The 22,802-nt window shown below is 39.9% G+C and overlaps 1 protein-coding gene across 1 annotated transcript in view; it reads left to right on the plus strand.

Moving 5' to 3' along the window:
* The window catches only part of rtn4rl1b (reticulon 4 receptor-like 1b), a 129,095-nt gene extending 111,769 nt beyond the window's left edge, over positions 1-17,326 (plus strand). Inside the window, exons 2-3 of the mRNA XM_051397413.1 lie at positions 13,510-13,961; positions 14,479-17,326. Of these exons, the coding sequence (XP_051253373.1) occupies positions 13,510-13,961; positions 14,479-15,372 (1,346 nt within the window). The 3' untranslated portion in view covers positions 15,373-17,326. The remainder of the gene's footprint in view (positions 1-13,509; positions 13,962-14,478) is intronic.
* The last annotated feature ends 5,476 nt before the right edge of the window (positions 17,327-22,802 follow it).

Raw genomic sequence — 22,802 nt, forward strand, 5'->3', positions numbered from 1 at the left:
ATGTTTTTCTTGTCCTTAAAACGTTTTCATCCTTTAATGTCAATTTATATATCATTTACCATTCACAACTAATTTTATAGTGTCTCTATCATATTTATACTGCATGTGAATGCTTTGTGTATTTGTTTCTATCTATCTCAAAAATGCCCTCCATTCCCAGAATGATATGACTAATATTATGTAGTATATATTATACCATTGGAAGAAAAGACATGAGAAGAGGACGATTTTGAAGGAGATCAGTACGGTTTCATGTGTTGTGTTGGTTTTCCCTCAGGCTGTGACATGTTCTGACATATGCAGCTTCTATTCAATGCCAGATTTTTTTTGAGGAAGTAAATATTGAATTTGGTTTTTGGTCTGAGAGCATTTCAGTTTTATTTTGGGAAAGAACTTCATACAGGCTGCAGTTTAGCAGGAAGAGTTGCCCTTGTTGTTGGCAGAGCTGAAACAGTCTGTTTTCTTTGGGTTGCCAGGTTTGTCCACCACTCTCAATAGCCAGACTGTGGTCACTCAGTTAGTGTTTGACTTTCTCAGTTTCTAGTCGGTTATGGCGCCCTGATCATCTGCCACTTGGTATTGTCTGTTCAGTGCTAAGTAGAGTTCTTGTAGTAGATGTCCAGTGTTTGATGTACATTTTGTTTTCTCTGCCTTTTGTTGGGGTTTTTTTGGCTTTTAGTTGGCAGATTGTGTGAGAGTTGTGCTTCTGTTAAAGGAGCAGAGGCTCATGGGACTTTTCTCACCTTAGAAACTTTGGTGGCAGCTTGGCCTTTAACCCTGATGTGATGTTTGAGTCAAATTGACCACTTTTAAATCTTTACTAAAAACTTGTTTAAAGTTTTCAATGTGAAAATTTTACTATATACTTTTTTTACTATAACCACACCCACTGGTGATGTCATGGAGTCCGCCACCCATACAGCGAGGTGAAAAGTTAAACCAGTGGAGGTCAGCAAAGACAAGATTTACAGTAGTTGTTTAGTTACTTTAAGGTGTTCTAAAATGTTATTGCTCTTTCAAGATCCAAATTGAAAGTTAAAGTTCAAAATTCACATCTCTCCTACCCTTTTACTCTCCTTCCCTATCTCTCTATACTGTCTCTCTTCCTTTCCCCTTCCTTCATTTTTCTGTCTCTCTCTCTGTCTTTGAAATACCACACTCACAATTTCTTGTGTAAACAAACCCCTCACTGGCTCTCTCTGTCTGTCCTTGACTTTACTTCTCATTATCCGTCTTCAAGGAGAGATGGGGTGGGGGGCGGGTTGGGGGGGGGGGGGGGGGGGGGGGGGGGTTGGCTGGAGGGTATCATGTTTCATCATCCAGCCATATGAACTGAGATGGAGCCTGACATCTCTTTTTGCGGCTGCTTGTCTGAATATTATCGTTGTTTATGACTCACATGGCACAATATTCAGTGGAAGGCTCTCTCTTTGGTCATACGTTGAAAAAGTTCAAGGGACCAAGTCATTACATGCACGAAAATTAGTCTCAGGCTCGTCACTGTGGAGGGGAAAAAAATAAACCACTTATCTATGGAACGTCTGCAGCAAGGCACTTGGCTTTATAAGGAGAGAGGGGATTGGGAGCACTCACTAGTGAGTGGTAGTTGCATGCAGACAAGCAGCTGAGAGGGAGGGGAAAGCACTCACAAAGCTGAGTAGTTTGTGTGGTTCGCCTCCAGAGGGTTCAGGTTTACAATGGAGAGGAGGAAAGCAAAATAAAAACTTCAGATGGCAGAGCTGAAGCAAAAAGCAGCAGCACTCATGACATGATAAAACTGAAGGAAAGATCAAGTGATTTGTCACGATCTTCAGCTTCCTCCTTATGGATAAAACGCAGGCGTCTCGGCACAATTATGAGAGTGAGAAATTCATTATTGGGTTGTATGTTTTTAAGGTTTTGGTGATGGAACACTTTGAAGTGAATCTGGTTTGGTGTTGTGCTTTTCCAGTGACTCACTAAATCCCATAAGCTGCCATAGTATCTCTAACGGCCAGACCGGGGTTTCTTTAATCACATGTAGACAGTGACTGTGTTTTATCCAGTGAAGCTTCCTCCTGCTTTGTAGTTTTGGGAAAACAACAACAAAATCAATTAAACAGCAAGGGGGGCATGACATGAGGGAGGAGAGGAGTAAATAATGGTAGAGACAGGTTGTAAAGAGGAACAGCAATTTGAATGAGCAAGGGAGACATTAACTATATCCATTTATAGTATCAGGTAACATTCAGGAACTGTTGCTGTTTAGACTTTAAATTGAAGAGATTTCACAATGGAGGCTGGTAAATTTCTGTAGAGTCGATAAACAGGTGGAAGTATGTGTGCATTTTCTAGATGGAAACACAAGAGTGACTCAAGGGCAACTCTAATACACTGCAGAGAATTGAGCGACTGAAATGATGATAAGTTATCATCCTCAGTTGGAGCTGAGACTATATGAAACCGAAGACGAACTGAATGAAGACAGAACAGCGTTGCTAAAAAAGTGGAAAGACCAAGATGGAATCCAATCGGGAGCAAAACAGATCTAAATTCAATTTGATGAGAATTGAAAGTACAGAATAGTCTTTTTTTTCCTGTCTCGTGGTGAGAAAAAGTTACAGTAAATGCTGAAAGTGCTTGTTGGGAAAGAGTGCTAGAGGCCTTCAAGGTGATAAGCCCTGTAGAGGCCCAGTATATTAATGAATTGACATTACACCAGGATCAATGGTGAAGCTCCCAGGGTCTGAAAAACTACACTTAATGAAAAGGGATTACTCTCTTAAGATCAAGGTCTTCCACTTTCCCTCCACCGCTTTTCGTCTGCTCTTTTGTATTCTACTGTGTTTTCTTTCCTCTCTCCCCTGCCCTTTCTCAAGAAAACCCTCACATTCCAATTTGACATGTCTTCCCCCAATGAACTGGTTTAAATACAAAGTCTGTATGGTTATGTGGCAATATGTCCAAATACTCCATATTTACATCTGCTGCGGATCAACTTCCATGGAGGCCACCATGTTGAACCGCCATATTTTTACAGTAGCCCAGAACAGACAAACCAAACTCTATGTAGGTACATACGCATTTTTTGCATGTTTGACAGTTGAAAGGAGAGGATGAAGTGAAGGAGTTGTAATCTTTAACTACATTGCTTGGTGCCACTAAATCACTGGTCCTTTAACAAACAATTCCTGCAGCATAATCCACCCTTCTGCTATTAATCCATACTGTATGTTCAGCATGCTCCAATCACTCATAGTTTCTCCACAAAATAACTAAATATGTAGCTAAATCCCTTTACAAAAGACCCAAAGTAGCATATTTAGTTATTTATTAATGGAAATTTGATTGTTTGTTTGGAACATACTGAGCATATGTAAAGCGGATTATGGTCCAGGAGTTGTTTGAGTTTCTGTGGAGGTTTTGGTACATTTGAGTCTGGGTCAACAATTTAATCCAGTGCCACTGCCATACATCTAAGCCAGTTTTTTTAATATTCAAGCATTCCTTTAATATGCTTGCATCAACTTAATACATTTGACATGTAGCATATTGTTCACTTCATGACTTATAGAAGTGTGCACACTCAAATTCATACTGTGTTGGTAGACCACTACATGTACTGTACATACCTCTGTGCACACTCATGCCTGTGTTGTGTGTTATGTTCTCCCTTGAGGTAGTCTTTCAGCTCCGACTTCCACCCAGTGAGTCCTCTTCATCTCTTGGTCATCCTACTCTCTCTTGAACTAATGAGCCACAATGCATTGCTGTTCCCTCACACACTTTTCTGCTTGATTTCACATTTCTCCTTGCCGCTTTGAAGCCATTAGTTGAGACTGTTGAAACTCTGTGTGTGTGTGTGTGTGTGTGTGTGTGTGTGTGTGTGTGTGTGTGTGTGTGTGTGTGTGTGTGTGTGTGTGTGTGTGTGCCTTTCCGTACACGGAGCACCAAACTCTCACCTGCTATGAATAATTGATCTGCTGAATCTAGGGCGCATGAGGTTTGTATGCAAGGAGGCAGCTGCTGCTGCAGCAGGAGGGTACCTTACAGTTTGTTTTAAGAGAAACATGTAAGAGGTAGCTGAGGTGGAGACAGGTGAACTGGAAAATACCACCTTTCAGTGTAGGTATGGGTCTATACTGACCTGATGGTTCCAAAGCAGAGCTGTGCAGCTTCTAAATCATTAATACACAGAGGCTTTTAGTGGCTGTCCTATAGCCAAAATGTTGTGGGTGTCTTCAATGTCATTTCTACACGTCAACATGATGCAACTTTAATCAGCAGTTTCAAGTAGGTAAACCAGAATTGAGACTTCAAATCAAAACAACGTCTGTATAAAAAAGAACAAGATGGTGGAACGGAGGTTGTTGACATTGGGGAGAACACGTCTCAGAGTTAACAAAACACTCAGCAACACAATTTACTCTCTCTTTCCTGTTGATAACCAAGCAGCAACACAATAACAATTCAGGAGCTAAAACAAATTGAATATATTTGTCTGGTAAATAACGTGAAATTATTCATGTTAGGACATGGGCATTGTTAAGTCATGCAGTAAACTGTTCTCAGGCCATCCTCATGCGGATTATAGTGTTTGAGCTGACAGGTATCGGAAATGAAGGACACTGGGATAAAAATGCAGAGCAGATTGAGACAAATTGTAGGGTACATCAGCAGCTATTAGACTGATTGGAACATTTTATATAATAGCTTATTATATTTTTTGTGTTGCTGTATGAATCCCAAAAGGAGAAATGGATTTTTTTTTACTTTTGGCTGCAGCCTGGCTTTGGCCATTCTGCTCTGCTTTTCTAAACACTGTTAATTTACTTACTCCACTGGGAAATTTTGCTATTTTGTTCGGCCCCTTCCACAGAAACATCAAAGCACAGGGTAAGTTCAAGAGCAGCCGCCCTGGAGCTGGTAATGATTCAATGCTTTGCTCAGATTCTTCATATGGCAGATGCTCGCTGACACAAGGCTTGTAACCAGGTCTTGGTCTGGTTCATGCAGTACAGTATCATTCCTGTAGACATGTTTCCTCATGTGCAGAGCTACTCTTTAAAGCAACCTCTATCTGATATTCTCCCTTTATTTCTCTATTAAGTTAAGTGGAGTCAGTACAGTAACTTATTTTATCCATCGTCATTTATTGCTTTTCTCTCTGTCTGTCTATTCGCCGTCACAGCATCATCGCAACTTAGCTGTCATTCTGACAGAGACATACAATCATTGGCTGTGCTGCACTCTGCCATTGACATACATGCGCATGATTGAACAAGACGCAGCGTCTGGACGAGCCCGACAGAATGACAACCGTCCAGCCGGCTACTGAAAGCTACAAACTCAGCTCCAAACTATGCGCAACAGAGTATGACTGCATCTCAAGTGTGTGAAAGAGGAGGCAGAATGTTAATCTACATAAAAATGAAGGCAACATTAGAGTTTAACCATAAAAAGTCCACATATTCTGCCCACAAAATACAGAATTTCACTCCTATGTAAAAATAGCTGTCTAGAGCATGTTTGAATAGTCAGTTTATAAGGTGATGGTCTCCACAACAGCCTTATATAATAACACTGCATCATCAATAATTCAACATGTATGTTTCACTATATGTAGTCAAACATTTTTTGTAGAAAGTACACTCAATTTAAATGTCCAGTGTGTAACATTTAGGAGGATCTATTGGCAGAAATGGAATATAATAAAAATAACTGTGTGCAATAATTAGTGCACAGTCCCCTGAAAATCTGCAATTACTCTCCGTATTGAGTTTTCAGTCACTTTTTGATCACTTTGATGAATAATTAAGTATTTCTATGATCACATACTGAATTTAAATCTAAAAAGGCAATCATTTTAAATTCTTAGTTCTTTGTTCTCATTAATTATCATTTTGTCCTAAATTTTTTCAAAGCTGTACAAGTGCTGTACAATGACCTTTTGAACTTTTAAGATCACAGACAAAATAAACACTACCTTTACCCCTGTGAGGAAGCTAAAGTGTTAATTACATTTTTGTGAATCAAAGATCCTTGTTGGTTAATTGGCTCACATTTACGGATTAAGGGATTTAAGTAAATTATGATGGAGGGTTTTGTTACCTCAGAACTTGCTTGTTGTCCTTTCATCCAACAATAAATGTAACTGGAATTTGCCATATGTTGTGATAATTAGACAGATTTACCATGCATTTTAGTGCCAGTGCTAGCTTGTGAGATGACACTGATACCAACGACCCATCCCATATATTGTGAAACAGACTGTAGAGATTTCTCTACATTTGAAGAGCCCCTAGATTATATCAAACACCTTCAACCATGAAGGATAATTATTAGCCACTCCACCAACGGGAGTTGCATTATAAATGCTCTCTATCACTTGCTGAACTACATATAGATACACTTGGATGATTTATATAGGTTTTGCGGATCCATTAGTTTAGTTTGGCTAGTGCAGTGCAATACCACTGCAGGGAGTGCAATATATTTGAATCATTTGGCTTTGTGCTGTCATGATGAATGAATGTAGTTGGTGGCTGATAGTGTTCCCCCCAACAGCGGTGATTTGGCTAGTGTGCCTGTGTATATTTGTGTATTTTGTGGTGTGTGTGCACTGTGCACTGTGCATGTGCGTGCGTTTGCATCCATGTGTGCGAATGAAGTCCGTATGGCGTCTATCAGTGCTCAACAGAATGCTGTGAAGGCAAGAAGAGTAAAAGACCAGTGGGTACAGATGTGTCTGCAAGTGTATGCAAGTGGAATTAGCACCTACTAGACATCCATTAAGCCTGTTAATTAAAATGTAGGTATTAAACATCTGTGGATAGCTCAGCCATCAGCCATCCGCCTGGCTTCTCAGCATCTTCAAATTCCATCTTCGAAATAAATGAGTCTTATTCACCTGCATACTCCACAAATCATCCTCTTTATTCTGTACAACCTCCATATGGTGCTGCTTGTTGTTCGGAAGACTTATTTTTAGGCCCCCTGATTCCTCATCTTGAGAAATCCTGCTGTCACTCACATCATTTTTTTTTTATGTTTAACTTTGTTTTGCTTGCTTGCTTTCATATGTGTTTGTGTGTTGAGGGGCACTATAACCAATGAGATCCTCAGCTTTCTGCAGTTGCATCTGTCTGCACAGGCCTCTGGCCCTTTGACCTTCTATCTGCAGTTTTCTCACCACATCTCTTTACTTTCTTTTTCTGTCAGTTTGTCCATTCCAGATGGTGAATCTGAAGAGATTTATCGACAAGCCCACCTCAGTGACCATCCAATGCTCACAATATCAAACAGCAATAAAATAGAACTTAGCACACATAAATATCAATAATGTGGTGAACATGCTGGTCCATTTAACCTCCGACATGACTTGGCACTCTGTATGCCAACCTGCTATGTGACTGTGCTCCAGTTCTCACCTGCTCTTTACTTTCACCATCCGTCTGCTTCGGCAGGGATGCAGTCAGAAACATGAAGCAGTTCCATATCTTGATGTGAAGCCAGCCTGACAGAAGAACAATCCAATAATAATGAATGTGCAGGAAGTGTTGACAATTTACAGTTTCACAGCACATATTGTGCCGACACACATGGCACGAATCAAAGAAATCTAACATGGAGCAGAACAACAACCAAGTGGAAATCAATAGTGCAAGCCCTTCTGGTCTGAACTTCATTTGGGTGTCTGAACATTTTATGATATCCTAAATGTCCAGAGAATTAAAGTATTAAAAAAGTATTTTTATGAAGTATAATGAAGAGGTGAATTGAGGTAAAAAGCGGGTTGATCTCTCTCATAGCATCTATATTAATCACAAAAGAGAAGATGAAGAAAAAGAGACAGAGAGGTGTTTTTGGCAAATATAATGAAGATTTTCCATATAAAGACTTGAACTCAGTATCAGTAAGATACCCTTAATATTATGTAAATTCATTGTATATGGTGATTTCATTATCAGCTCTGTGTGATCTATTTTATTTGTAGTGTGCTATGCATGACATAAAAGATGAGGCCAGTGATGATGATGCTCCAATACAAACAGAAACACAGAAACACACACGCACTTGTAAGCAATCTCTCAGGTTGTTGATGCCTCTGCGCCAAAAGAATATCACAGCGACGTGATATATTTCTGAAATAGTTCTATTCTAGTGAATTTCTCAGAGATCTCAGCATTGTCATTGTTCTCTCCCCTATTTTCCTTTCATTCACTAGAAGAATAGTCAGGCAACCTTATGAGGCAATATTGCCTGCAGTGGAACCGGGGAATGGCAAATGAGACAAAATCTATAACATTCTGCAGTCGGCTGTGAAAAAAAAAAACAAATATTCCGGGGCAGAAGTGATGCTAGTCACAGCTGTTGGCAGGAGTGTTCATGTGTGAGTTTGCTTTTCAGTCTGAAAATAATGGCAGTAATCAGTGTTTTTAACAAGTCAACAGAGACATTCTTTAAAAATGGTAATGAGAAACAGCTTTAGTGAAAATATTAGTTTGGTGCCACTATTGCTGTTTCTTTATTCTTTAAGAATAAATACTTGCATTTTTGCTTTTCTTCCAACTCTGTTAATTAAAATAAATATGCAATAATTGACCCATACGGGAAATGGCAGAAGCTAGTTCTATTCAGAGGATTGTTCAACTTACTGTGAAACCAAGGCTTATGTAAAACTTTTTTATTTATAGACGCTACTCTTTATTGTAGCATTTGGTATTATTAAATACTAAATAAAATATTAAATAAAGAATTTGGCTAATATTGTCCGATTTTGTCCCAGTCTATTAAAAGATGCCTGCGATTAAACAATGGAAAGTTTATGATAACATATTAAGGATGTAAAAATAATACATGAACAGATAATGTGCTCAGAATAGTAAAGATTTGCTGTAATATGTTTTTCTTACCACATTATCCAATACTAAAGCCTGGCGCCTTGTATAACTTTTACATTAGAAAAATGGACTAGGAACATAACAAACTAAAGTTAGGGACTGTCTCAAAAGTGCTTGCCAAAAAACCAAAGAGAGCTTTTCAGATTTGTGTCATTACAGACATCAGGGACAATTACATGCAAACCCTCCAATTTATGAAGAGAAATAATGCAAAATGGCCAAAACCTCTTGTTCTATTTCCACTATTACTTACACGGACCATTAACAGTCACACATAGCTAATATATTTGTCATGTACCTAAATTAATTCATTATTTTGTATTAATTCCATATAAGTGAATGGTCATTTGGAATATTTTGTTGCCAGCTAAACATATACATATACACATAAGGGGTGTAAATGACAGATATTTTGTACCATTTTATTACATCCTATATTAGAATATTGCAGTATTATTGTATAATATTACAGCTTATTACATATATTGACACTGCAGGGTAATACTGACACTGTATACATTTTCTCAAATGGGTTCTATGTCATGTGCCTCAGAAGAGTGAGCCCATTCAGTCAATATATTATTTATAATGCATTAACCTTGATTACCACTGTGTGCATTAACATGACTGTAAGCACAATGTGAGTGTGGAGTGAGTCCAGGCATTATTTAGAACCAGCCAATAGCAGGAGAGAAAACACCAGGGTGCTTATCAGGGTGTTTGGAGAGACACAGGAAATTGAGTTTGTCCAGTCTAATGATGGGCAGAGTCACGCAGCTCTACAGACGTACCGTTTCCCTCCTATTAGCAGAGATGTGTTATTCATGAGGGCAAATCTAGTGTGAACTATGCTTCACTGATATTCTACACAGTCACTTCTCAGTCTGCCAGGGGACCAGAGCCATTGTGTTTTATTCATTTATTTATCTATTTCCGTTTCTACACCCCCAAAGAAAAAAGGGAACTTGGTGATGATGAGGTCACAGGGTCAAACATTATTCTCACTGTGAAGAGCTAGCATCTGTCATCAGTAATCAGTGGGGAGGAAAAAGGGGGTGATGGGAAGTTGTATGGGGAGAAACTTGGACGTGAAAGACTTGTGACGAGAGTGTTAAAACACAGCCCAGGCTCCAACCAAAAATAGCTGCGTCTTTTCCTGTCCAAAAACACATTATCTCTCTGTCAGAGCCTCTCCTTTATTCTGCCAAATTCCAATAGGCACTATTGGCATATATATGCTCCGTTGTGTCCAAAGCTATTTATATAATACAATTTGAGCTGAATGGCTCATTGTGTGAGCGCACAATGAAGTTATGACACACATTCATTTCTTACATTTTCATTTAAGGACACCATTCCCACACAATACGTTGTTTTTCCTCTGTGCTGAAAATGCTCCCTATTCAAAGCTCTGTAAACAAGCATCATTAAGCCTTTTATGCTTGTCACTGACATGATCTGCCTCATTCTCAAACCTGATGCACATGTTAATGCTTGAGAATGTCTGTGTTAGTGTATCCATGCTCATACATATATACGTGCAGTAAATCACATTCGACATTTCTGTAACCTTGTGGTGTGAATGCATGTTGAAAGTTATGTTTACATCCCTATTTAAAGTAGCGTTTTGGTGGTGGAGTGTTGAGATCAGTCAGTTGGCAGGTGTTAAAGTCCCCAGTGAAAGTGCGTACTATGCCAGTTTCAATACAGAGCAAACATGGCCTAAGTGTGGCTGAAAACAAGAAAAATTGTGTACACTTCTCCCTTGTCTCTGAATCTGCATGCAGGAGAGAGTGTATGAGATACTTTGAGCCTCTAAAAAGTATTCACATCATAAATTCACATCTTCTAAAGCCTCATCAGGGATGAAGTTAAAAGATTTTGTTCATAAGGAAGGAAAGAAAGAAGACATTACACCCCATATCTACCATGTTTTTTTTTTCTCTGTATTTGGCAATGCAGTAAAAACAGCCATTTTAGAGGAGCAGCTTAAGCAGGGTAAAGAATCTATTACTTTGTCCTGACAAGCTGAGGAGAGGAGGCGCATCATTGCGTCCAACGTGATTAGCAGATCGCTGATTCAAATTGTCTCACTATCTAGGCAGCATCTACATTCTCATTCCCTCGCTCTCCCTGTGTATCACACTTATCACTGTCTGTCTCTCGCCTGCTCTGATCATTTTCCTGTTAGATATCTGCTACCCAATTCTATTGACATGCATGAAGTAAAATGTTAATGGAAATAGTTTAGGGTCTCAAAAATATAATTACTGGAGTGAGAGAAGGATCAGTTTTATGAATAATGGAATCTCTTGGATGAATCCCTGTTTAAGGCAGGTGATTAAACCAAATATCATTTTATCTCAGAACAAATGTAAAAGCAAAAGACAGAATTAAATTTGTTGTAGTTCTTTATAAGAATGCTTCTTTGAGGGTCAGTAGTATGATAAAATGTGAACCAATACCAAATATCAAATGACTAGAAAGCTGCATCTTATGTACCTGGTGGCTGCTACTTAATGCAAATGTTCCTCAAACAGCGGTTGGAAAATGTATTGTCTCGTCTTGCTTATTTGTCTGATAAATGAAGCAAACCTTTATTTCCCAAGTGTAATGCAATACATTTTCACATATTTACTCAGTCAGTAGGTGCCATATTTGATACATCTTCATGGAATTGGTGAATAGAGAGAAAGATTGAGATAAAAACAGCTGCAGAGTGACAAAGGAGTGGAACAGCTTGCTCATTTGGTCTTGATGGTGTGACAAATCTGAATATAGTCAGTAATAAAGGATCCATGTCGTGATGCAGGTCATGACATTAAAACGGAAAGTCTAAATAAAGCCGATGCCTGTTGTGGTGCTCTGGTGGCACGTCATGGTCTCCAACACAACATATTCACATGCATACCAGCAAACATGAACACACACTCACAGTCAACCTTTTGACAGTGTTCAACCGTGAAGAATCATCTCATTTAGTGGGCACATTTCTGGTTTAGGAGGAAGCATGCATTTCCATTGTTGCCCAGTGGCAGGGCTTAACAAATAGGATTAGATCCGTGCCCAGGAGAGCACACTCCTGTTCAGGTGACACACAGCTCTGTGCTCCAGCTCTGCAACTAGACACAGAGAATTACTGTTAAAGGTCAGTGGAGTCAGACGCTGAATGTCACAGCTTAGCCACAGTTTGGCGAGAAAATACATTAGATAAATACGCCTGTCTCTTGGTGGAGAGTAATTCTGCAGCTCCTGAATTTCCAGCATAAAAGACCCAGGATTACAGGGTGAGCTAAAAGGCAACAGAGGCATATCGATTAGAAGCAGTGAATCAGGCCTCCGCTATGCTGTGAATAATAAATTGAGTAGAAGAGAGCCAGGGGTTGTCTGATAGAACTTTCATGATGGGTTGTGAGTTGTGCTCATTTTTGATGAGACTGTGGATAAGTCACATCTGCCATCCCATGGATCTAGGGAATCATGTCACTGATCAGAAAGCGCCTCAGAGCAGCTTACTACCAGTTTAAATAAGCATTCCACGCCCCATTTAACAACACAAAAGGACTGATCACAGCCTCCGCTTGCTGCAAAGTAGTGCCAATGGACTCAGGAAAGGGATTGGACTCTTAATAGCACATCTCCCTAAGGTGGCAGAATATTGGAAAGGGTAGGTTCTGAAATAGCTGCATATGTGTCGAATCAGACAAGAGTGTTGCACCAGGGATCCAATCAGCTTCACAGAGATGTCTTGTGACTCACTGGAGCAGGTGTTATTGTTTGCTCTCTTCAATAGACTCTTCATTGTGGGCCTAAACACACTCAGTGGATTTGGGCAATAAACTGTCACAGATAAGGTCCATATGTATAACAAGTACTGTGGTCGAAACAGTCACTGTATCCCAATATCGCTGCATTATGAAAAAACTAAACATAAAATTGATCTGCGGAGCAACACATATCCCCATTTGGTACAAAATCAACATCTAAATTAAATTGCAAAATTGCAACTCAATCTCTTGTGGATTCTGCTCAGTGTTCTTTTTTCCTGAACTGCGACCTGTTTTGTATGACATGTACATATACTATAATGTCAATTTTTAGCAATGCTTGCAGTGTGGGATGGCAATGTCAGTCTGTGGGTCGGTCCCCCACATTGGTCCTTATTAAAATATTTCAACAATGATTTGATGGTCATGGGGTTGGCATTTGTGGTTCAGAGGAGTTCAGAGTGACACATTTTGACAACTATTAGATTAATTGGAATTTGCTACAGACATCCAAGGACAAAAATTCGACTGACTTTTGGTGACACCCTGACTTTTCCTTTAGCACCACCATCAGATTTGACATGTTTGAAAGCTAATGGTATTCTCATCCACCTCAGTTGTACTTTGTGTTTAGTGCTACTAACATTAGCATCCTAACGTGGTAAAATAAGATGGTGATCATGGTACACATTATTCCTGCTCAAGATCAGCTGTAGACTGTTGGTGTTATTCATATATCTTTCTCTTTTTCAAATTTTGAACTCAACAAAAGGGAAGTTTAACTATGAAGTTAAAATAAACTGCAATTAATTCATTTCCTTTTTCTTTCCTGTCTTTCTTTGTGTGCGTGCTCACTGCAGGCTGTGGGCTGGAGTTCCTGCTGGTTCTCTGTGGGCTCGAGTTTTCCTGGTCCTGCCCCCGTCACTGTATCTGCTACACTGCACCCAGCACAGTCTCCTGCCAAGCCCACAACTTCCTGTCGGTCCCTGAAGGCATTCCTCCTGACAGTGAGCGCATCTTCTTACAGAACAATAAGATCCATCGTTTACTTCGGGGCCACTTCAGCACCGACACGGTCACACTCTGGATCTACTCCAATAACATCACATACATCGAGCCCTCCACCTTCCACGGCTTCACGCTGCTTGAGGAGCTGGATCTGGGAGACAACCGCCACCTGCGCTCCTTGGCTGAAGACACCTTTCATGGGCTGACTCGGCTCAATGCGCTACACCTGTACCGTTGTGGGCTCAGTTCACTTCCTAATAACATCTTCCAGGGACTCAGAAACCTGCAGTATCTCTACTTGCAGGTACACAAAAAACTTTTATTCTGGTTCATTTTACCACCAAGACTGTTGTAGGGCTGTCACTTTAGCGAATAACAAATTTGAACACTTCCACATTTATTTCAATTAATTCAAACACGCCCCACAAAGCCAAATCCTAAACTATGTTGCAGAGTTAATGCTCTGTTCATTTGCAGTGGCTCCACTGCCTCATGTGAGTGACAAGCTGGCATCACCAAACAGCCATTCCTCTATCCACAGTTTTTCCATCTATGGTGTCAAATTCAAAATTATTCCACATTTCTCAGATGGTTTGGTGTCATCTATTCAGCACTGCTTGCTAGGCACTATATGCACTATAGGACAGGCTGCAGTATTTTGAATTTGAAAAGTTGATTGCAGAAGCATATGTGCATAATATGTTGATTCACTAAATGTATTCATGGCATGTAGACACAAGTTAAGGTAACAGTACAATAATGTTGGAAATCAAAACATTGCATCATAATCTTGTAATTGTGTGCTCTCTGTATCTCCTCAGGATAATCATCTGAAGTTTCTGCAGGATGACACATTTATGGACCTCCACAACCTGAGCCATCTGTTCCTGCACGGAAACCGTCTGTGGAGCATCAACCAGAACACCTTCAGAGGCCTTCGAGCCTTGGACCGACTGCTTCTGCACCAAAACCAGATTGAGTGGGTCGACCGCCTGGCCTTCCATGACCTGAAACGTCTCACCACCCTCTACCTGTTCAACAACTCCCTGATACAGCTGTCTGGACAGTGCCTGGACACGCTGCCCGCCTTGGAATACCTACGCCTCAACGACAACCCCTGGTCATGTGACTGCAAGGCCCAGTCCCTATGGGAGTGGTTGAAACGTTTCCGAGGTTCAACGTCTTCAGTGGGTTGCCAGGCGCCGGCTGATATGGTTGGGAAAGACCTCAAGGAGCTTCGCAAGGAGGACTTCCCTAACTGTTCACCAACTGTACCTAATTCGGAGTCCAGAGCCCAGACTAACAATTTATCTGGCACGGTGAATCCATCTATGAATCGTGGCGTGGTGGTAGGCTCTGGAGGACAGACCCACATAGTTCACCCCTCGAGGCCTGGCCGTTCTCGGAACTGCACAAAGCCTCGTAACAGGGTTGGCAAGGGGAAAGGTGACAATGAGGTTCACCACTCAAAGGAGGTCATGGCAGACAAGGAGGATTCCTCCCCAGATTTCACAGATGGGGGGAAACATGACCACACGTCTCCAGACGGCACCGTCACACGGAGGAAGCACAAGTGCACTCCCCGGACCACTGTACGCCCCCCTAGTGGGGTTCAGCAAGCCAACAATAGGGCAAGCTTATCCCAGTCCTTACTACATGTCTATGCCCTCTTTGTGGCCTTGATAACAACAAACATTGACTACATTCTCCGCTGACCTACATAGGGTTTGGCAAACGCTAATCACAAAAAAACACAGCCCTCAGACCCTCTCTTGCTCCTGCACTACAAGGCCTGTGTGTCTTTTATGTATGTGTGTGTGAGTGTGATTATATGTGTAAATGTTGTGTAGGGAGCTTTACTGTTCAGACTGAAACAGGCATCAAAGCATCAAACATCTACAACAGAAAGACTCGCAGCACAAGAATCGGAGGGACTGAGAGCCAGAGAACGATGAAAGGTTAATGCAGACCAAGCTTGCACTGCCACTTATGTCAGTATGATTTCACTTCATATGTCTTGGTATACAACTTCTGTTTTTCACTCAACTGGAGCTCAGATAACCAAAATTTGGTGAAAATAGAGGAGAAAGAGTTGAGAGAGCAAACAAGGTAAAACTTGTTAGCTAGTTAGCTCTGAGACGGAAAAGCTGCTCCATCCAGCTTTAATTTTCAGTTCACAGATTGTAAATTGTTATCAAGAAGGTACAAATGGAAAGTCAATAACCATGGGAAGCCTCCAGCGTCAGTCCTATCTTGCTCTCATTCTTTCAGCCAAATGTATTTTTCTGTTGCATCCTTTGCTAACAACAGGTTGGAACAATTGAGTGTAAGTGGTTCTCAGAAACAAAGAGGTAAAGTGTAAGCGTGGCAATAAATTGTTAGTCAGTATCAGTATCTTACAACAAAATGGAAATCTATAGCCACAGATGTTAACAGAGCAACCAGTTAGCTCATACACTGTATGAAGCCCTAATAAATTGTAACTACTCACTACATAATGCTGGCTTTTTCAGGTACTGTACCAACCTTTCTGCCTATTTAACAGTATTTCTCATCGGTATTACATTTCTTGACACAACTCTGCCTCCTTCTTCATTTCCACCGCCTCTCTCCCTCTGTGCAACTGAATATTAAGCTGCTAATTGTTTCAAGATGACGAGGACTGCCATGCGCTATTTTCATTTGCTTGGAAAACAATTTGTGTCTCTGGGAGATCAAGCTGTGAATATTGAAGAGTCTGTCTATATCTTGTGTCAGATGTTGTTCATTTGATTTTTCTATGACACAAAATGGACCTAGAGACGGATCCCTGCTGCAGGGCCAACAGGAGCCTTAGAGGTCGAGGGTCAAACGGGGCTTTCTCAGTTTCCCAGTGAGGTTGTGCTGAACTGATTTCCTCCTCAGTGAGGGCATACCTGCCTCATTGAGAATGTGAGGAACACATTTTTTTTCTTAATCACTTAACTTCAAAGGAATACAAGAACTAGACTCAAGAAAAAAATGTGTGTGTACCTTAACTGACTTGTGATCAATAAAAGATTTTAAAAAATAAACATTTTGAATGGAGCATGGCAAAACAGGGATCATGCAGAGAGAATAATAAGTCCTTATTAACTGATGTGATTGTCCATGGATGTGGCGGATCCAAGACCAAGACAATCGCTTCTGAAGTAACAAGGGGATGCAGTACAATGCAGACTGACAGATGGACAATTACAGGACATCTTATTATACTTCTGGAGCTTTTGTGCCTCCCTTAAATCTAATGATAGGATGGTGTTTGTATCAATGATGTGAACTGTACCGGTAACAGTGGAGACAAGAGGACTTCTTGCAGTGCTGATATTAATCATTTACTGTATTACTATGAGAAAAAACAATATCAGTGACATCAATGATGATAACAGGGTTTTCTGCTCCTCCTGTCAGGAGGAGTCTTTCGATTTTTGATTTTCTGGTGATTTGTTTATTTACGTATTTTTCATGTTATATTTTTAGAACCTTTTATTTGTTAATGCACAATTCCTCACCTCCCTATTTCTTGTTCTACTGTATGCCTATTCATCTTCTTTCTTTGTCATAATCCAATTGTTCAGTAAGTTATCATCAGAAAACAACAGTACAAAAATGTTTATAAAGATATTAAAATCTATATCTTCTTATGTCTACCGTTGCAGTCTGAGTCTGTTTATTGCTGTATTTAAGGTTTTATAGGCTTGTTTGGAGAAAGTAAAAGGCATCCTCAACCCCTCTTTCTTGCCTCTCTTTCTTTTTTTCAATTCATTTAAACCAGAAATTGATTCTGTCTGCAAATTTAGCTTTTTCCACCCTCTTTCTTTGCTCTAGTTTGCAATTTGTCTCCCTTGATCAGACCCTGCTGGCTAAACCATAGCTGCTTCCTACAAACCGATCCCCTGTTCCTGTACATATCTAGGATTTATGTACTGTATAGCTACAGTGTAAATATTAGTAAACACACAAAAGTTAAACATGAAATAAGTTCCTGACCAACAGGGGGGAAAAAAAGAAAATTCAAAAATGACATGCAGACTGTGGTATGATAAATTGCAGTTCAATAAATCACTGAAAAGCACTAAGGATATTAATGAAAGTGTCACATGGAATCTGTAGATATTCCAGGCTATTATTATTATTAATGGGCCTTTAGAACATGAATTCTATTTCCTCTTCTTTACATTGCCCTCACCGTGATAGAAATTGATCCACAAGTAAGTGTTCCATTAAACTTTTTTTTTTTCAAATTCTGTTAAATGATAAATGAGCACAGAAGAAGTGGTTATATGCATGGATGAGAGTGCTGTGTAATTATATTTGAACTGATAGCAGGTCTGGCATCTGGTGTTTGATGCTCATCTACTCACCACCAGCAGCTTTCACCCCTCTCCCAGCTTGTTCGAACGCCCACCTTTTTTTTTGCATCTCCCAGTGAAGTTGCTTTTCTGCTTTCCTATACAAAACTTACTGAAATAATTTTTTTGTTGGCAAAAAGTTATTGCTGCCCAAAAACTGAAAATTAAACAATTAAATTAAATTAATAAAGCTACTCCAATTTTATTACAGTCAATTTTAACGAGGTACACTTTGGCCAGAACCCACATTAAAAATCTTGCTAATTTTCTAGTTTTGATGATAATGTACACAGTTAAAGTAGTTCTTACAATGTGAAAATAATGCCTTGAAATATACAGTGTTTATGCAGATATTTCTGGACTCCAAGTCAATCTCATCCATAACGATGAAGTCCAAAGTCAGCTTAGAGTAATTTTCTTTTTTCCATGTTCATGTTTGAATGAGCTGAATGAGATGTTAAATGATAAACAGGAAAAATATGAGCCATCCCTGAATCCATTTGTAACTATTTGCAGGAGCTGATGGGGTGTGGATTCTCTAATAAGCCTGTCCACATGCACATAAACATCCATCAATGTAATTAAGCAAAAAAAAAGGAAACATGCATTTACTAAAGTAAAGTGCACAAAACTTCATAAATCTGAGAATAAACGTGCTTATTTGCAGCCGAAATGGAAATGGAACATTTTCCATTTCTACATGAACTTTCTACTTAAATACTGACTGTAGGTTGAATAAAAGGCAAGTTTAAATTTTTTATGGAAGCTAAAAATTGTTAAAATGTTACACAAGAGATTCATTTGAATAATGTATGTACTGACTCTTCTCAGGTTAAGTTAAACTGTCTGTAATAAACTGGTGGTTGAACTGCTCCACTTGCGCAGGATTAGTAGATGTGACAATATGATCTCAACTCAAGGTCAATTTACTTTTTTGGAGTTTTGATGAGGTGCTAAACATAGAACACCTGAGCAAGTTCTATTCACTGATGAACACCATGAAATGTGGTTGAAACAACTCATCACTCAGCATGCTGTCTCCAGGGTCCCTGTCATGTTCCCTACAGCTGCATGTGATCTCATACACCACCCCAGTTCTTCAGCGGTGCTATAGGGTGTACCGCAGTGATGTTGCAGGAACAGTTTAACATTTTGAGGAATATGCTTATTTGATTTTATTGGTGCAAGTAAGATGATAAGAATGAAACTGTGCTGTGCTATGTACTAAACCCAGTAAATAGCTCCATCCTTGTTTTAAACAGAATGGTTGGAGTGAAGCGCTGACAGAGAGACCATCCCTCCAGGCTCTGTCACTGGCGCACCAACCAGTAGAGTTTGCAGTTGACACAATGCAGTACAGCTACATTTGCTCAGAATGAATTTGTAAAAGCTTTAAAATGGTTCTCTCAAATTGATAACTTCACCATGGTATTGCGTTTGGCAGCCTGAGGGCCCATTGCGTGTCTCCATGCACGGGCTGATTATAAAACATAAACACAGTGTTACAAAGCAAGTCCTGGACAAAGGTGAACTAAACAGACACCACCTTTTCCCTAGTACTGTCCAGTCCGCAGACCGTCTCACTTACCCCCTCCCCCAGATCCCAAACAACATGTACAGCCAGTTAAAAATGCCCCAAAAGTGTGTCTTAATACATACTGTTACCCAATTTACTCATTTGGTGGCAGCTGATAACAACCGTTCATTTATTAGCTCTTATCTCAATTACATAGTGGCTGGAATATTTGTTCAAAACTGGATGGAGCTTTTTTTATGCCATTAAATTTAGCAGTTGCTAATTATCCTTATTCTAATGTGCGCCTTGGTGGATTTTTTAATTATGCTGATGTGTCTTATTGAATTTATTGTTCCACAAGGTACCACCTTAAATCGGTGAAGTGAAATAAAGTAGCAATTATCAGGCTAGGATGAAATACTCATTGGCTACATTGTTTAAATTATGTAAATGTTTTAATTTATTCATTCATTAAAGGAGGTAAACACTGTTTTTTGACAGTTTCATCATGTGTTTGATATAATAATAATAATAATAATAATAATAATAATAACGTTTAGTCTATCCTAAGCTAAGCAGACCAAAGACCAAAACCAGTCACTGAATCAACTGGGAAGAGGCCAAATTTATTGACCAGGAGTCAGCCAGAGAAAGATCAAGGAGACCATGAACAAAAAAAGATTCCACTCGCTGATGAGGACCATGAGATGTGGTTGGAAGCACTAAAAAAGCTAAAAAGTGGACCTTGAGTTGAGATTGTGTCATTCAACTGTTTAGAAATACTGATATAACCATTTTACATCTGCAAATATAACCCTTTGTTCATGTTAAAAACAAATAAATCAAGGTCAAACCGTGACCTTGAAGATGTCATTAATTATCAAAGCAAATAGAATGAAACAGACAATTAGACATTTTACTGTGATATCAATTCATTGTATAGTCCACTATATAATAGATATAGAACTAATAAGGTAACCTCTGGTAAGCTCGGCAAGCATTACGTTCATTCACACTGATGAAGCTGGAGTAAATGCAGACAAAAACCTGAAAATAGATGGCACTTAAAACTAAAGTACTGGCCATCATTTCCAGCAGAGTTATCTTGTCAGTGGAGAGTTTTACACAGAATTGTTTGATTTTCCTCAACTTTGGTAAATTAGTGTCTGGCTCACAGATACTCTCATCTGACTTGACCCAGTTATTTGGAAAGCACATCAAAGGCAGGGACGTAATTGTAATTGTCTCATTGTAGATGAAATCTAGGAGCGATCGGCGTACAGTCAGGACCCAGTTCAGCGAGAAGATCCTCAGTGTAAAAACAGGTAGGACACCGTCTGTATCGTTAGAAGCTGGAGCCAAAATGCTGCTGCATAATTAAAAGATGGGATGAGGAGAAATAAGTCCTAAAATGTGGAATGTGGTATCATTAAGGAAGTGAGAGAAGCGGAGGGAGAGAGAGCGGGAGGCTACAGTACATCAGTAATTGAGCGGTTAGAGGGAGGGGAATTGGCTGGGATTCATGGGGGAGGAAATGACACACAAAGGGAACACAACCAGATATCACAGTGATGAAACAGAGGAGATAAGAAGTGAGAAACAGTGGGAAAATAAAGGAAATAGGTGTGTGCTACTTCAACAACACTCCAGCCGTCTTCGTATAAATATACCATGTATGTAGATGCAAACATAAGCACCACGAAGCCTACATATCACCATAACACAATACAGGCTTCCCAATATAGAACCAGCATGTGAGATTTTACATCACTTATTCATGCAGAAGAGAGGCAGTTTGTTGATTCATCCTAAGGCGTGATAGTACTGTGGAAACAACCCCTCCAACACACTCCTCTTTTTCCAAAAAGTGCCTGCTTTGACTATCTGTGCCCATTTTTTTGCCTTTAAATTGACTCACTGTCACTTCTGTGTGGCTTTAATTAAAACCAAGCAATTAGAAAATTGAAAAGGAGATGAAGGAAGTGGGTGAGCTGGGAAGGGAGACGGCGCACAGGGGGACATGATAATTAAGAGCAGGCACACCACAAAATGCCACAACACTTGCACCTATTCCCTCTCCTTTTCCGAGTCCCACTCTCCCCACTCAATCACAAAGCTAATATCACCTCTTTCTCCATAAAACCCTTTCTTATTCCAGCTCTTTTATTTTGTCTATTTATTTAGCTTAAAATCCCCCCAGAGCGCTGGTGTGTTCCAATTCTCCTAACCAGCCAGCCTGCATACTAAACTGAGAGGACTTGAGCAGCCCAAGGCCATACCACCACCTGCGTGGATTAGAGGCTCGCTAATCCTCTCATGTTTGACCTCAAGTCAGACGGAATATGCAGAAAAATTACTGAAAGTCAGCGTGGCATGTTTCTCCATAACAATACATCTAGGTTAAATGATTTTTTGGGGGGAGGATGGAGGAGGGAGGGGCTGGTTAGTGCAGTGTTACTTTTCATGAATCACATTTCCCTGTTGCTGATTTTACAGTAAAGAATGCTGACTGTTATGTGCTCAGCAGTGCCCTTGGCTTGAGCTGATTCACTAGTAAACGTATTTTGAAGGTCCAGTGTGTAGGATTCAGTGGCATCTAGTGGTGTAGTTGCAGATAGCGACTCCCACACTCCATCCTGCCTACCCTAGCCAGTGTTTGGTTTGATCCTTCTTTAGAAACATAGTGATTCAACATGGTGGACTCCATGGCAGCCGACCTGCAGCATCTGTGGATAGAAAATGCTCATTCTATGGTAACAAAAACACAAAGATTCAGGTAATTATACACTAATGAAAACATAGTTATGCATATTATATTCCATTTCTGCCAATAGACCCTCCTGAATGTTGCACAAAAATCTAGTTTATTATAACTTTTTTTTGCATCTTTTCATCTGGCTATGATAAAACTGTACTGCGATCCAGAAAACACTACTACAAAGACCAGGGCAGGAAACAAACAATCAGACCATTAAATAGGTTGTAAGTTAGCCAACAATTTAACCGGATAAAGAGTTTATTTGGAGGGGAAACTGAAAGGTGTTTTGGATGTTTGCTGGATCTGGTCGCGTCATCCTCCAGCTGCACTGCGGCTCAGTCGCAGTTCAAATGTCCACTGGAAGCACTTCATAGGCAAAGCACCTTTAAGAAGTCTGTTCTTTTGCAAGCAGATGTTCCTCAACCTGATGAAGAGAAGATAGTTGAAAAGGGTGAATAAAGTTTGTTGTACTAGAGCAGTTGTTTTCAGAACATCTTTTTG

Source organism: Dicentrarchus labrax, unplaced genomic scaffold (assembly GCF_905237075.1).
Source record: "Dicentrarchus labrax unplaced genomic scaffold, dlabrax2021, whole genome shotgun sequence".
In the NCBI taxonomy this organism is placed as follows: Eukaryota; Metazoa; Chordata; class Actinopteri; family Moronidae; genus Dicentrarchus; species Dicentrarchus labrax.